The 17,539-nt window shown below is 35.1% G+C and overlaps 1 protein-coding gene across 3 annotated transcripts in view; it reads left to right on the top strand.

Annotated features, from left to right (window-relative positions):
* LOC121422242 (centrosomal protein of 131 kDa-like) overlaps positions 1-17,539 on the top strand; it is a 29,897-nt gene that overhangs the window by 1,932 nt on the left and 10,426 nt on the right. For 2 of the 3 annotated variants that reach the window (XM_041617148.1, XM_041617149.1), the window contains exons 2-12: positions 4,716-4,985; positions 6,223-6,289; positions 6,920-6,995; positions 7,593-7,701; positions 8,165-8,845; positions 9,162-9,431; positions 12,708-12,906; positions 13,951-14,218; positions 14,723-14,981; positions 15,455-15,580; positions 16,117-16,223. In XM_041617148.1, coding sequence (XP_041473082.1) covers positions 4,734-4,985; positions 6,223-6,289; positions 6,920-6,995; positions 7,593-7,701; positions 8,165-8,845; positions 9,162-9,431; positions 12,708-12,906; positions 13,951-14,218; positions 14,723-14,981; positions 15,455-15,580; positions 16,117-16,223 — 2,414 coding nt within the window. In that variant the 5' untranslated portion in view covers positions 4,716-4,733. The remainder of the gene's footprint in view (positions 1-4,715; positions 4,986-6,222; positions 6,290-6,919; positions 6,996-7,592; positions 7,702-8,164; positions 8,846-9,161; positions 9,432-12,707; positions 12,907-13,950; positions 14,219-14,722; positions 14,982-15,454; positions 15,581-16,116; positions 16,224-17,539) is intronic. The other variant, XM_041617150.1, reaches the window with a different exon arrangement.

Raw genomic sequence — 17,539 nt, 5'->3', positions numbered from 1 at the left:
CCCCAGCCCCGGGGGTGTCGCCACTAGTTGCCACAAAGTGAGACATACTACTCACTTCAGATGAACTCTGGAACTCATGACTTTTTAAATGAAAAATGAACTTGCATTCGATATTACTGCAAAACAGGCACAAATGAAGAAACTCAATAAAATTTAAAGGTGTACTCTGGGCTGAAAATATTTATAACCATGTGTCTTGAGGTCGCCCACTTTTCCATTACATGGTGACTTTTGCTTTTGCATCGCATTTTTAACTTCAAAAGTCCCTATCACAGACATTACATATACACCCTAGATGATAGTAAAAGTAGATATAAAAGATTTTACTTGATGAATCCAAATGTGCACCCAGAAATAGCATTAGGTGTAAGGAATTAGTGGTACATGCAAGGCTCAACATTAGCGGTGGCCCGGGGCCACCAAAAATTCATCTCGGGCAACCATTATTGAAAAAATGTTAAGTTTTGGTGGCCCGAATCGGGCAACCAATAATTTTCAAAGTAGCGCAATTTTTCTCCCGATTTTGCATGCATTTATCAACTTTCTACAGTTCAAATTGCAAGTCAATTCGTCATGCGCCTTTTTTGTTAATCTACACACAAATACACACACACAAAGATTGCACAGTCATGACAGTATGTAGGCCTACCGCTAGCATACAGTAACTATTATTCAGCCGGCTGTCTGGCTGAGCTTTGCATGCGTGAAACCACTGCAGCTGGCTGTGCGCTAGCAGTCTATTCAGACTCGGGGAGCTGCGATGCGAAATGTTACTGCTAAGAAATCTTCCCCAGAACTTTGAAAATCTACGTCAAAGTCACATTTTACACCAATGAAATGCCCTTCTACAGTCCATATTACTGAAACCTGATAATTCGCAAGCATTAAAAGGAGGAATTATGACCTCTATTTTGACTCAAAAAGACCGATTTCCAAATGCATTAATACACATAATGATAAAACACATAGGTGAGTACATCACAGTCCCACATGTGCATTTGTATGTATGTTGATATTTGGTTTATTTTCGAAGCTGTCTTGAAAAGACAGCTTCTTTCTTGTTTATAAATGACTTCTTAAACCACTCTTAAGGAAGTAAATACTTGGGAAGGCATTTTATTGATATGAAATGTGAATTTTTTCCATCATTTTGTCAAATATAGGGAAGGAATTTTCTCACTGTTTTTTCCAGATAACTTGCCGTTTTCTTATTTTTTTCTGTCATTTTTTTACAGTGATTAAACCATTTATACCCCTTCCCATTGAATATGCCTGATTAAAGAACATGTTTCTACTGAATAATAATAATAATTTTCCCCATTTTTTCTGATAATTTTGTCTTATTCATTTTTCTTACATTTTTTTTTCTCAATTTGTTTTCTTTTATTTCTTTTATTTACATTCTTTTATTTTCTTTCAATCATTTCATATTCACAATGACAGAACAATTTATATATTACCACAAAATAACAGCAAGCACGATTTACATACAAGATGTACAAAGAATAGTGGTACGTGGTAGTGACTGCAGAATATTTCAGTTTGTTTTATTCATTTTTAATAAATGTTTTTCTTTATATTTTTCGGGCCACCAAACTTTACTAATGGGCCACCAAAAAAAATTATTTGAAGGTTTTGGTGGCCCGAACGGGCCACCACCAAAAAAAGTTAATGTGGAGCCTTGGTACATGTATATTTTGTTGAATACCATTTTTTTTTCATCTCATATTTGTGTACAGTACGGAGTCAGACTTTTCTAACAATGTACAATTTTAATGTGTTTATGGTCAAGAAACTACTTCAAAATCAACCAGAGTTTATGCAAATTTTTTTACCCAAAAAATAAAGAAATGTATATTTTGTGAATTTGTGTATGATATTTTTGCATGCCTTACCATTACCAAGGAGCTTTGGAAGCTCCTTGCCATTACATGTGCTGTATTACATCTGCTGTACTCATCTCATTTATGGTTTAAAACAATTGAAAAGAAATTCTAATAATATTACTATAGACCAAATAATACTTCTAAGGTTCTTCACATATTGTAAATCTGAATGTCTCTGTCATTTGACCTTTAAGATCTGTTACAAAACCAAGTATCACTTGGGCAATTCCACAGGTTAGTCCAAATCATGTAACGTGAGTAACCGACACATTCCAAAGATTTGCCAGGAGCATAATAGAATTTACCAAGTTTTGTTTTTATAAAAAGGATAGTCAGACTGTGTACTTTGTTGTGATAAGGAGATGTTTAGTTCCTATAATAATAATGGAGTTACAGCTCCAAGTATGAGTCAAGGTGTCTCCAAATGTAACGTGAGTAACCGTGGAATAGTCCACTTTCATCCTACAAAATAGTAGAAATAACATTTTCTGTTTTTATACAGAAAATCTACATTGAAATTAAGAATAACTGAAGAAAATATTTGTCAAAATGGAAGAATTATTGTGAAAACATGAACATTTTAACCAATATACATGTACATGTGTAGCAAAAAAATATTGAAAATCCCCATTGACTTTGTACAGGTGGCACTGCTTCTGGCACCATCCCTGGTACTCCGTCTTTAAAGATGTATAACTCAAGTTCTATTTATCCTAGAGCAATGAAACTTTCTACATTATTAGCCAATGAATTCAGTTTTAAAATAATACCAAACTTGTTATCATAGCTACTTTTGTTTTGAAAATATTTAGGAATAACTCAACAAATTAACCAAAATATGTAACAGCACCACCATTTTTGATGACACATTGCCTTATATCTAAATAAATAGAGTAAAATTTACCGAGCAAAATACTGAAAATTTCATCAAAAGTTTAGCAATATTTTGTGAAAATAGATATGCACATCATCATGAATATTCATTTGATGGGTTGATGATGTCACATCCACATTTTCATTTTTCTTATGCTATTACATGAAGTCATAATTATTTCAGTTTTTCATACATGCATGAATAATTTGTCTCCTCTATAATGAAATAAGTTGCAGCAATGAACATCTAATGCAGTAAATCATTTGTCAATCAATTTTTTCAGTTCTTGGTTGAAAAAATTTGAATCCAATTTCATATAAAATACAAGTGGGGATATGACATCATCAAGATGCTCATGGAATATTCATAAGACATGCGTACTTATGTAGAACTGTTTCTTTCACCGGAATAATGCAAATCATTAAAATGCCATAACTTTGTTATTCCTAGACCAATTTTGATCATGTTTTCAGTGTCTTGTCTGATTGTTCTTTATAGATCTGTTTAAATCATATTATTCTCAGCCCGGAGCATCCCTTTAAAGGTCAAGTCCACCCCAGGAAAAAGCTGACTTGAATAAATAGAGAAAAATCAAACTTGCATCTAGTGCTGAAAATTTCATTAAAATCAGATGTAAAATAAGGAAGTTATGACATGTTAAAGTTTCGCTTATATTTTACAAAACAGTGATATGCTCAACTAGGTGAGTCAGTCGAAGATGTTCATCACTCACTATTTTAGTTTTTATTTTTTTATTGTTTCAATTATATTTTGTATAGATTTTACAATAAGGACCAACTTGACTGAACCATATACTAGTAGTATTAAACAATGCTAAGTCCACATGTTCAGGGATTAATTAAACGTATCACTGACAATGAGGAGAAAATTAGAATATTCCCTATTTCATATAATGAAATACAAAAGAAATAGTGAGTGAATGACATCATTGTCTCTTCATTTGCATACAAGCCAGGATGTGCATATAACTGTTTTGTGAAATTAAGCAAAACTTTGAAATGTCATACCTTTCTTATTTTACATCCAATTTTGATGAAATTTCAGTGCTTGTTGGAGTTTTCTCTTTTTATTCAAATAAACTTTTTGTTGGGTGGACTTGTCCTTCAAGAAAATGCAATCAACTCTTGGATTTTGTCTGATTAGCCATGTCTGTGGAAATACATGACTGTTTCTTACATAATGTCATAATTGTTGTAAGCTGTGATCTCTTCTCAAGATAATCATGTAGAGTATTTAGAGAATTCTTTATTCCCTACTGTATGCCAATCTGAGCGAATGCATGATTGTTCATATTCTCAGTACTCAAATGATCTAAGATAATAACGGATCATATGTCATTTAGAGCTTTTTTTATAATTATGTAATTTATATTCTCTCAGCTGTCATGGTTGATTGCCTGGTAATGGTGATAAAAATTGATTTATTTGGTTAGCCTTCTCTAAAGGCTTATCTGTTCTCCATACTTGAAAATGTACTTCAATATTTAGGCCTATACTTGGTTTTGTAGATATGACCATTTACCAAGTGAATTTTACCTTTGAAATTTGTTTCATTGCCATTTTTTTTTCTTGAAAAATACCTGTATCTCAAAACATAAGGGGAAAATTTCAGATAAGGTGTAAATATTCTTATGTTTGAATGAAATCTGTTAAACAACCCCATGTAATGTGACTAGAATTTGAATTTGTGTTAGAGATTTTTATTGACAGGAAATTGGAAACATGTCCTTTGTAAACAAAGAAAAGCACACTGAATTTTTAAGGAAACAATGGATTATGAAAACATGTCATACTTAGAAACTTAGAATATATTGTGAACAAACAAGTATAAATTTTATATGTCAGCCTTGCTGGCTTTCCATAGTTGCGATTGATCTGATCATACTCTTTGTAAGACAGGGTCTGGATATTTACTGTATTCACTCTCTTTCTCAGATGTATTGTTAAACCAGGATGTCTCAAAACTTGAGCCTGAGCCTGAGCGGCTCCCAGATCTCATCCATGAAACGGTCTGGATCCAGTGGTGCCATGTCAGGAAAGTCCGGCAGTGCCAGATCCAACTCTGGTAGGCCAGGCTCTGCCGGTGGAAATAGACCAAGCTCTGGAAGGTCTAGTGCCAGGTCTACAACCAGCACCACCAGAGGGAAATCACCTGGTAGAGGGGAAATGGGAGCTAATTTTGGTGGAAAGGTGGCAAATGGAAGGGTACGTTCTGGAAATGAATGCATCTCACATACTTGTAGCAGTAGGGATTGAAAGCATTTTAATTGATGCAAATTTTTGTGGGGATGTGATAAAAAGTACCAAATTTAAAAGATCAAAGATTAAAAAATACTGTAGACTGATATGTAGGCTCAATAAACTCATGATCATTAAACTACTAGATTTCATGAAATTTGCTTAGGAAATATTTAATCATTGTGCAATTTGTATATGTTGGAAACACTATAGGCCTATACAATATTTTTATGTTTGGGCTTTGTTAAATGTAATTAATTTACTAATTGGTACTAACATAGAAAATTTGTTTGCCTCTTTATATTGAAGTCACTTAGAAAGTATTATTTGTATCATTGGCTATACAGAGATAATTTATGTAATGTTTTTATTTATTATCTGAGAGACATGATTGATCAAAAGAGTTTGAGCATATATTTGTCTTTATCTGTACCTATTGTGTGGGTGCGTCGTGGTCTAGTGGTTCTGATTCTCGCCTTACAAACAGAGGGTCGTGGGTTCGAATCCTAGCCATGGCATGTTTTCCTTCAGCAAGAAATTTATCCACACTGTGCTGCACTCGACCCAGGTGAGGTAAATGGGTACCGGCAGGAAGTAATTCCTCAAAAAGCTGTGCTCACCAGAATTGGTAGACTAGCTTAGCCGGGCCTGCCGGGGTAATATAGGAGCACCTTGAGCACCTAGCAATGTGGATACGTGCGCTATACAAATCCTATATTATTATTAATCATCTAATGACTTTATGGTCACATCATTGATTTATTAGATTTTCAGCGTGCCATTTGTGGAATGATTTGCATGTTTAATTTTATTGGTAACATTGAATGATATACCATTTATTATGACCAAGGGGATGTTTCACATAGATTAACATGTAGGTATGACTTAGAGTCACAATATTTGCATGTAGGATGTAAGGCATGACCGCATTGGTCAGATCATGCCAAGAGGATGCGACTACTGCATATTTATCAATAAGGTTGCATATCATGAACGCGTCAGCATTTAAGTGCGACTCTAAGTCATTCTTAAATCTTTGTGAAACACCCCCAGGCTTTATAATGAAAAAAATTATACAAAATAGGAAAAGGCCATGGTTTTGACAATTGTTGATGAAAGAAATTTTAAAAAATATTGAAACTTTAAAGGACCTGGAACACATGTGCTGAAATTATTTCTGAATTATTATTGTTTACTTATTTAGGGAAGTGGATTGACAAGGAGTTCTAGTAGCTCTGGAATCGGAAGCTCAGAATCAAGGCAAAAGAGATGTAAGTTAAAAAATTGTATTAAGACTAATTTTCAACTTGATTGTAATAACACCATATTGTCTCTTTTCATATTAAAAGAATGTATACTTTACTTTTTAGTTCTGCTCTTAGTGCTGCTTTATGTTTTAATAGTTCTTAGTTTACTTTATTAAAGTGCAATATGTAGTGAACATTGCGGTCATGTAATTGATTATATTTTACACATGTAAAAGGGAATTTACATGTCGTTCAATAGAATGACTTGGAGAATTTACTGCAGTAAAGGCAACTCTTTTTCTGTTTTTCAGGATATGAAAGCTAAATATTTCTAGTGGACCCTCATATGGTAGATTTACAGGTCTGCATACATCCTATAAATCATATTTTTTTAAATATGAATATGATTTACAACAAAGCCCCAACAACAATAAATATATATGTACAGATGAAATGGAAATGTTGTTCGATCAACCATTTGTTTTGGATAGCCTGAATATTACGGTGAACTAAAAGGAAGCTGTTTCCTTTTTAATAGTTTTCTCATACTCTTTGGTTTAAAAACATGCTTAAATTCATGAACTTGTAGGTCACAATAATGAAATTGATCGATGCATGATCTGTCATTCCTTTATTTTTCTTTTAAACTTACAGCAGTAGCAGAATCTACCCATCGTAGCAACACAACAGATGATTCTGATTCCTTACTCCAAGCTATGGAAAACCCGAAGTAAGTAACAGGGTGACTTTTCATAAAACAGGATATTGATTTTAAATTGATTGCAAAGAAGCCACCGACTAATATGATTCATGATATCAGGGCAGCATTTCATAGAAGGACTTGTCGGACGTTGTATCCGACAAGTCCCAATTTATCCTACCATTACCATAGTAACAGTGCCTCTTAGCCAAACAGAATCAAGCAAAGATGTCAGTTCTGACAACTTGTCAGACAAAAATATGGATGAAACGGTCCCCTGGGGCTGATTAGAAACTTGTCCTGGGACCCATATTACGAAGCATAGGTATTGATCGTACATTTGATGTTTACATTTGATTTGATTGTTCATTGTATTCAATGCAATCAATCACAAATATTTGTTCTACAATCATTTCTGGCTTTGTGAGCATTTACAATACACGGTATCATTGTTATACTTGCAATGTCTTAAGAAGTGTTGGAGGTCTCCAGACCAAAAGGGAATGCTTTGCTGATGTCTGAAATGAAGAGAGGAGAGAGTAGTGTACAGGCAACTTTGAAGAAATTTGTTCCTGCATTTCATGTCTAACAGCTTCATAATTTTTACATTCCAATTTTTTTTCTCAGTTCTACAGATTTTATGGCCCTGTTCAACAATGATCATCAGCCTGTTATCAGAAGCAAAGCTAGTGGAACCACCAAAAAGTCAGCCACTCAGAAAAAGAGACAAGAACCGGTATATTCCTTTTATAGAAAAATCTTAGTATTTGTATAGATAAGAATGTTTTTATTTTGCTTTTTTATTGGCTCTTTTCTTTATTTTGGTTTGGTCTTTTTATTTTGGAGCTTTAATGTATTAAAAATACATTTGAATCATTCAGTGTGCTTTAATCTTCAATTGTTATCTCTATTAAAAATATGTTTTTATAGAAATTATGAGCAAATTTCTGTGAACATTTTATATATTGGGAGTGGGGCCACTTATACAGTTTTTGTCCTGAAAAATAGTTAATCCATTGAGCTGTTTTTTGTAATCCATCAATCTTATCTCCACCAAAGGAGAATTTGTGTGAACCAATTTTGCGGATACAATCAACTGAATGCCACGGGGCTTGCAATAGTGAATGTGAATTTGTTTTTCACTTGTACTCTCGTCACCAATTTTACTTGCTCTGTGTTAATTCATGGTTGAATTTCAGATGTCGAGTAGAGCCTTTCAGATTCCTATCAGTGCAAGGACCAGTAGCACCTTGGATTCTTACAGATTAAACAGCTCCAGATCCCCTGCAGGAGATGCAGCCGCCTCTCCATTTGAATCACTCACACAGCACCTTGAGAAAGACATTGATTCAAACCACATAGCAAGGAACTCCTATCAACAAGCAGAGAAGGACTATGGCAGCATGCCCCTCAGGAACGATGGTCCCGCTGTGAGTCCAAGGGGGCCGGACAAGAACCTGAGACCCCCAAGTCCGGTCAAGACCAATGAAAACGAGTTTCAGCTCGGGGAAGAGCCAACAAGGTATTGGTCTACAAGTCAGAGTGCTTATACAGGGGTACCATTGAACAGATCAGCGCATGATGCAAATGCACGACTCTTGAGAACTAGTACGTCCTCTGACCATCCTGTGGCAGAGGAATACATTGAGTCGGTCAATGAGGCTGCCACCAAGATACAGAGATGGTACAGAGGGTGTGTACAGGAGAAACAGAAAGAGGGAGAGGATGAGATCAGGAAGATATTGAGTCAGAAGCGCAAGGAGCGTTCGGATATGATCCATAGGGAACAGGACTCGGTGAGGACGAGGGAGCAGCAGGAGAGGGATCGGAAAAGATCCAGGGAGGATAAATTACGGCAAGCAAGGCAAGCAGCAATTCAGGTATGAACGGATGTTTGAAAGTCGTTAAACCTTTGTACTTAAATATCTCCCATTTGTAGGAGCATAGGTAACAATCAAATCATATTTCCTATGTCCATTTATTCAATGTTTTTTGCTCTCTTTAATCTGTATGTGTTGGCATGCCCGATCATATGCCCATTTACAAGAACGATCAAAATATTGGTAGAATTGACAATGATGTAGGTCATTTGAATTTGAAAAGCCCACTCCCCCATTAATCTTATTCATTCTCATAATTATACATTTTTTACTTCTTTTCAAATTTTCTTGCTCTTTCTCCCTGTTTTTCTTCCAGGATTTACAGCGGTCAAGAGAACAAAAGAAACAAGAAATCAAGGAAAAAGCTGAAGAGGAATTACGCTATCTCAAAGCCAGTGGGAAAGTAGGCAAGAAACCCACAACTAAAAAAGTTGCCACTAAGAAGCAATCAACAGGATCAGGTCCAAGCCCTCGGAAAAAGCCTACAGATGGGACTACAGCTAGGTCAACTGAACCAGAACTAAGTGGACAGCAGAGGCCTGCTACAGCTAGTAGTACAGGGCGAAAGGTGGACGATATATTTGAAGTAAGCAGATTGTACATTACTTTACCATAGTAAATGATATTTAAAAACAACTTAAAAATATATTTTAAGCCTCTTTTCATGATTGGTATGATGCTTGTCTGCTTCCCATTTCTTAATGACCTCTTTTGAATTATTGAGAACAGCAACTTCACTGAATGACTTTGATGCTTCTTCCCTTATTTTTTTATAGTTGATGTGTATTGTACCATCACATGCTCATAACTGAGTAGAATATGATAATGTAACATTTTTTAAAAATGTTTTAATCTTTGATTTCTTATGAGAAATAAACCCTAAAATCCTTGCAAGTAAATTCAATAATGTATCTCTTTACTTGGACATCATAGAATTTCCAAGTCATAATTAATATGTAGGGACATTGATTTTCTGTTTACCTTTAACCCTATCTAGGCCGGGGTATTTTGGGAGTTCATATGGCCGGGGGGGGGGGGGGGGGGGGGGGCCTCCCAGGCACGCGGTTGCCTGGGCCATAATGTACAAGATTGTATAGTAATTTATTTCATGCGAATTGCTATTGAGTGAATATGCTAATTTATGCGTAATTAGTATGCGAAATCATACTTTTTCCTCTAACTCCCTAAATAAAGTTCCAAATATACTAAATCTTGGTATAGAAACTCTTTGTGGTGTTCTTAGCAAATGTACATGAAAAAAATTGCGATATCAAATCATTTTCTTATGTATTATATTGTTTTTTTTACAATTTCTTATATATTTCTATGTTTTTTGACCTTTTGTTTTTCATTGCTTTTTCAATGAAATTTGTTGGGGACTCATCTGTGATCATAAAAAGCATAAAATAAATACATTTAGACCAGCAAAACTAAAAATAATCATGCATTTATGAATTTTGGTTGAAAACACATTTTGCATTGACTTTGTACACGAAATCACGTTTTTGGTCTGACATGCACTTACATAATGTTGCGTAATTTCGGAACCACGTACCCGGGTGAAGCAAAATTGGTCTCAAAAGTTGTGCAAGACTTGAAAGTAAAAAGTCAGCAAGCAGCGCGGTCAAAAAAATTCGCGTGGTGAAAATATAGTGCGATTTGTTAAAGGGGAGGGGGTCTCCGAGGCCCCCCTCCCCGGCCTAGGTAGGGTAAACTGGGCTACTTTAGACCAGTCTACACCGGGGGGGGTGTCAATTTGACCCCCCCTCGGATCTCGGCCGCTGATCGGCACGATCTCCGCGAAAATTTGCACGCGTGTAGAGCCGGATGTAAACTACAAGACTGTAAGGTAAAATTTTTCTAACAAATATCTACCAAAAAATTGCAAAAATATAATTAATTTCTTTTGTATTCTATTGTTTTTTAATGTTTATGTTTATGTTTATTTAATTTCCAGGAACACATAACATAATAACATAACAAATTCTCATATGAAACTTAACAATATACAATATACATAATAACATTAACAACAACCAATGCCTGGGGATTACCTAAAAGAAATAATAATTTCTGTATAAAGGCTCTCCTCATTGGTTGTTGTCATGAAATTCATACAAACACAATGGTCAGCATGTACGCAAAAAGAGTGTAATAAAAAGAAAGGAAAATATGAAAGGACAAGCCTAAGGCATTCGCCTGGAGACCATAAGATTATAACTGAAATCTTCAATATGCATTAATAATTGGGGGCATATCAAACAAAATATTACGTAAAGCATTTAAAAATGGCCAAACAGAAACATCAAGACATAAATCACAAGTAGAACGGGGGAGTGTATCCATAAAATGAGGGAACATATACAAGCATGTAAACTTCAAACAATTGGTTCTAGCAAATTAATGAGTAAAAGTAAGAAAATGAGTCCTTCTAAAACTAGGCTTTGGTAAAATGGTACAAGGAATATCATTAAGGCAATGCAAACTCTTTACAACAAAACAAACAGAAAGATAAATCATTCTATTATATAAAGGCGGCAGGTCCAAAATAACCAAACGTTCATGATATGATAGAGAATTTGCCCTTTCGAAAGAAAAACAAAAACGAGTGAAGCGTCTTTGTACTGCCTCAAGTGATTGAATATGGTTCTTTTGGTAGGGCAACCAGACAGGGATGCCGTATTCAAAAATTGGGCGGCAAAGTGAACAAAATAATTTCTTTAAAACTAACGGATTTCTAGACATAACAACTCTACGTATAAATCCACATAATCTTGAACATTTAGTGACAACACTTCTTACATGGTGAGTCCAACTAAGATCATTAGAAATGATAAAACCTAAATACTGATAAGTGTTGACTTTTTCAAGAAGTTGAGAATCTATATTATAAGTGACATTAATTAATTTTCTAGATCGGGTTATGTGCATTACTTTACATTTAGAAATGTTAAGGGACATGTGATTATTTTGACACCATAAATATTTAAAATTCTTATGTATTTCTTTGTTTTTTCAAACCTTTGTTTTTTATTGTTTTTTCCAATGGATTTTATCGGGGACCCTTCTGCGATCATAAATAGCATAAAATAAATCCATTTAAACCAACAAAAGTAATAAAAAAATCATACATCTGATTTTTGGTTGAAAAACACAATTTGCATTGATTTTGTACACAGAATCACATTTTTGAGCAATTTCGTGTCTGACATGTACTTACAAAATGTTGCGTAATTTCAGAACCGCATCCTCGGGTGTCGCAGTTTTGGTCTCAAAAGATGCGCAAGACTTGAAAGTAAAACGTCAGTGAGCGGCCCGATCAAAAAACTTTGCGCAACGGCGTAGTGATGAAATTTGTCAAGGGGGGGTCAGATTGAACCCCCCCTTGACAAATTTCATTACTTCACCAGTTTAATAAGGGTTAAGTTTAAATTGAAATAGAAAATCTGTTGTTTTCTTGACCATTGTGAAAAATTCATTGAATTTACCTTTGCAAATTAGAGTTCATATATTTGCTGTGTAGACCTACAGAGTTTCCAAATTAGATCAAAGTTTGCAATAATATTGCAGGTTTTCAGAAATGGAAAAGACTATTTTTAGTACAAAAAATCATTGTCCCTAAATATGTTATTTAATGTTTCATCAGTTGTCATGGCATTAACAATTTGAAATTTTTGATGCTTTTCAAAATTGTTGATTAGTCTGCAATACTCCTACCTGTCTCTAGGCTCTAACCAGATAAATGAGAAAACAAAACAAATGGTAATCAAATTCCTTATTAAGTTAGATTAGTTATCAGTCATATTGAAATATCATTTAGAAGATGTATTAAAGTACCTTGACTTTTCCATGTAATTCACAGAGCGAACCTTCAACTCATCGTACAGGTGCGACAGAGAATGGTTACATTGGTGATACGGACAGCGAGCAACCTAATGATGCTCCGAGTCAGGCTCCAACTAAGACCACACTTACAGATCTTCTTGATACCTTGAAGCTTTTAGAAGAACCAGTCAGGGTACCTAGCCCCACAGAGAAGAAGCAGAAAGGACCTGCATGGTGTAAGTTTGCTTCGTAAAAGATATCAATAGCCAAGCATGTTGTCGTCGTTGATAGTCAAAGTGCTTTCACAGTCTTAGGTACTTTACAGAGTTTATGCCGCTTTAAGCTTTTGCTTATAGTGGGAAACTTGCTTAGTATCTTGCATAGTATCTTCCTTTGTAAAGGATTGTTATATATTGTTCATTATATTTTGACAAGTCATGACTTTTCCATTGATATTCTCATCATCGATAGGTAGTATGATCTAAAAATATCAGATTTAACCGATGGAATCAAAATGATTAAAAATCTGATTTAGTGCTGCAGAACATGTTCTAGTTTGTTCCAGTTCGTAAAGTCATGTACAACTTACTTAAGAGCTTTAAGGAATAGCCTCCTAGTTTAAAGGTCAAGTCCACCTCAGAAAAATGTTGATTCGAATCAATAGAGAAAAATCAGACAAGCACAATGCTGAAAATTTCATGAAAATCGTATGTAAAATAAGAAAGTTATGACATTTCAAAGTTTCGCTTATTTTTTAACAAAATAGTTATATGAACGAGCCAGTTACATCCGAATGAGAGAGTCGATGATGTCACTCACTATTTCTTTTGTTTTTTATTGTTTGAATTATATAATATTTCAATTTTTGCGAATTTGACGATTAGGATCTCCTTGCCTGAAGCACAAAATGTTAAAATAATGGAACTCCACGTGTTCAGGGAGGAATAAAACTTCATTTCACATGACAATGACAAGAAAATGAAAATATTTCATATTTCATATAATAAAATACAAAAGAAATAGTGAGTGAGTGATGTCATCAGTTCTTCATTTGCATACTGACCGAGATGTGCATATAACTGTTTTGTGAAATGAAGCAAAATCTTAAAATGCCATAACTTTCTTATTTTACATCCGATTTTGATGAAATTTTCAGAGTTATGCTGGTTGAATTTTTCTCTTTTTATTCAAATCAAGTTTTTGTTGGGGTGGACTTGTCCTTTAAGATTTCCCATTATGTTATCATTCTTGATCAAATGTGATTTTTTTTTTGTTGCCAGTGGATATATTTGATGACAAGGGAGAGGAGGAAGGGGAAGAAGAAGAGGACGAAACCAAACCAACAAGTAGCAGGTACCTATCAGCCAGTATGACTGGTGGCAAGACTGGTGGTCCTGGGGGCAAAGGTCAAACTCAGTACCTATCTGAGGAGAATCTCCAGGAAGCCACAAGGAGGAGTCTAGGAGGAGGGGAGGCTACCAAACCGGTCCAGAAACCTAAGACCATGCCCTCTCCTAGCCACGCCCTGCTCACAGATGAGAAGCTCAGGTAGGGACAATGTTTATATATCTGTCTATTTGTTCAGATCGTGGGTATATTGGTGGATAATTAGTGTGGTATGAATGTATTGAATTGTGAATTACTGTTTTATCATTTAAGTTGTCCTATATTAGAAGACTACACAACTGAGAAATGTTGCATTATGCGGAACAGATGTAAGTAGTTGAGGACTTAAGGTGATGGTATTAAGGCTACTGGTTCATTTTACTTTTAATTTATCTAGCAAGTGCTGTCATATGCATATTAGCAGGATATCAGAGAAGGAAAATAATGTGTAATGCACAGCTTGCTGGGAGACGGGCAAAAGCTAAAGCTATGACTGTCTGGTCTACATATATATAAGTGCATTGCTATTTTTAATTATTGTTCTTGTTATTATCATCATTGCTATAAACATAAGTATTTGTAATTGAAACAATGGCAACCACTTCTTTCTTGATATTGTTCCATTCTGACCCTTGACATATCTTTCATGGCTCTTTTCTGCCCCAGGAACATCATGTCTTTCCTTGATGAAGTCGACCAAGCTGAACAGGAGACTGTCAGTGAGTTCTCTCAGGCCTTGGATGTGGACCAAGCACCCACCACCTCCAGAACTGTCCCCGCTGTTCCTCTGGTCCCTTCTGCGGAGGAGATCCAGAAGCTGGAGGAAGCTTCTGCAGCAGCCTCAGAGGTCACCAATACTGTCCTTTCACAGAGGCTGCAGTTGGAGGAGAAGGATAGGAGTGTCAAGATGCTACAGAAGGCTTTGGTTAGTCTGTATTTCTTATTTCTCACTTCTGCATTTTTAGGCCATTCTAAAGACATAAATATTTTTTCTTCATCTGACTCCAGTTTGCTCCTTTAAGAGCTGAGAACATTAACAACCTTTCATATGAGATAGAAAAATAGACAAATACTTTAAGAAAAGGTGTTGGATGCAATGCATTGCCAATGCAAAATTTCAGTTAAAGGTTGTAAATGTCTATTTTATTTTGGCTTTTCAAACTATGAAGAACTTTTGAGGAATAAGAAGTACAAGAGTTGTCTTAGTAGGGGCCAGAAAAAAAAAATCATACAGCCTTTTGTTGAACCACATAAGCATGCATTTCAAAATAACCTTTAGATCATGCCACTTTTTTTAAATGTGATAGGATTTAATAAAGCAAATATGCATCTCTTGTATGAAAAAAGTCTAGACCTGTAGTAGTGTACTAAAAGGTTTGACTTATCTCAATACCCTAGAACCAGCAGCGTGAGCTGACAGTCAGACATGCAAAGGAACAGGATAAAGAGACCAAAAGAAGACTTCAACTTCAGAAGGAAGAATATGAAGCAACTATCAAGAGACATCTATCATTCATTGATCAGGTAAAAGCCCACACTGAAGATTAATATATAAATCTTGATGAAGGAACGTTTTCTGTGAAAGGTAGTTTGATTGAAAATCGCAACATGCATTGACGTGGAATGGAAATAGTGTTTTTCTTCAGGAACTTATGTCGCTAAAGATTCATTTTGACTTCACTTGAAAAAAATTTGAGCAAGATTTTTGTTTATTGTTCAGATATTATAAGAAAAATGTCCAGTTATGATTCATTCTGACTTAACTTGACAAATTTGAGTAAGATTTTTGTTTATTCAGATGTGATAAGAAAAATTTGCAGTAATTCTTTAAGAAAAAAATAAATTTGTTAAAACTTTTAAAGACAAACCAATTTCTTCATCATGGTTGAATTACCGGTATACTTAATGTATGTTATGGGTCATGATGTCATATCTTTGTCTACACAACTACGGAAAAGAATTGAACTTTAACTTTTTAACAGCATTTGAATTTCTTATGCAGTTTTTTTTTGCCAGGTGTAAACACGTATCCAACCACATTTTTTTATGATTTTCCACAGCTTATTGATGATAAAAAGGCGTTAGGGGAGAAATATGATGGTGTGGTGACAGAACTCAAGCAAGTTGATAAGAAATACCAAGGAAGAATAAAGAACATGGAAGACAGGTGAGTAAAAGTGTAGAGTGCATTATTTGAAATTGTTCATGCACTTCAATTTCATAAAGACTTGTACTGAAGCTGTATTTCTCAGGGTGATTATTCCCCCATTTGAATCAGAATTGAGATTTTTTTTTCCATTGGGAAATTCATCAGATTTGTCATTCATTTTTGTCTCACCTTCATAGCAGAGTGACACTATAGGCGCCGCTTTTCCGACGGCGGCGGCGGCGTCAACATCAAATCTTAACCTGAGGTTAAGTTTTTGAAATGACATCATAACTTAGAAAATATATGGACCTAGTTCATGAAACTTGGCCATAAGGTTAATCAAGTATTACTGAACATCCTTTTAGAGTTTCATGTCACATGACCAAGGTCAAAGGTCATTTAGTGTCAATGAACTTAGACCATGTTGGAGGAATCAACATCGAAATCTTAACCTGAGGTTAAGTTTTTGAAATGTCATCATAACTTAGAAAATATATGTACCTAGTTCATGAAACTTGGACATAAGTTTAATCAATTATCACTGAACATCCTGCGTGAGATTCAGGTCTCATGATTAAGGTCAAAGGTCATTTAGGGTCAATGAACTTTGGCCGATTGGGGGGTATCTAATGAATTACCATCATAACTTTGAAAGTTTATTGGTCTAGTTCTTTAAACTTGGACATTAGAGTAATCAAGTATCAATGAACATCCTGTACGCATTTCAGGTCACATGACCAAGGTCAAAGGTCAATCAACTTTGGCCGAATTGGGTGTATCTGTTGACTTACCATCATAACTTTGAAAGTTTATGGATCTGATTCATGAATCTTGGACATAAGAGTAATCAAGTATCATCGAACATCCTGTGCGAGTTTCAAGTCACATGATCAAGGTCAAAGGTCATGTAAGGCCAATGAACTTTGGCCATGTTGGGATTTTTTGTTGAATAACCATCATATCTCTGTAAGTTTGTTGGTCTAGTTCATAAAAAGTGGACATAAGAGTAACCATGTATCACTGAACATCTTGTGCGAGTTAGAGTAGTTTTCAAAGTCAGCACTGCTGCTATATTGAACCGCGTGATGCAGGTGAGACGGCCAGAGGCATTCCACTTGTTACTATCCAATTCTCTTTTTAAATATTTTTTTTAATCAATATTGATTTTATGAATCCTTAGTGGGCTACCGACAGGTTGTAATTTTCATACCAGAATATCTGGGGTATAGTTTTCCTTGTTGTTACAGGTGTTATGCATAGGAATAAACTTTGTCAAAAACATTTTGCCATCAGCTAATACAGCTTGTCAAATTTTAGATGTGAAACTATTTCTG

Source organism: Lytechinus variegatus, chromosome 10 (genome assembly GCF_018143015.1).
Source record: "Lytechinus variegatus isolate NC3 chromosome 10, Lvar_3.0, whole genome shotgun sequence".
Lineage (NCBI taxonomy): Eukaryota > Metazoa > Echinodermata > Echinoidea > Temnopleuroida > Toxopneustidae > Lytechinus > Lytechinus variegatus.
The sequence above is the reverse complement of the archived record's forward strand: the minus strand, read 5'-3'. Positions and strand labels throughout refer to the sequence as shown.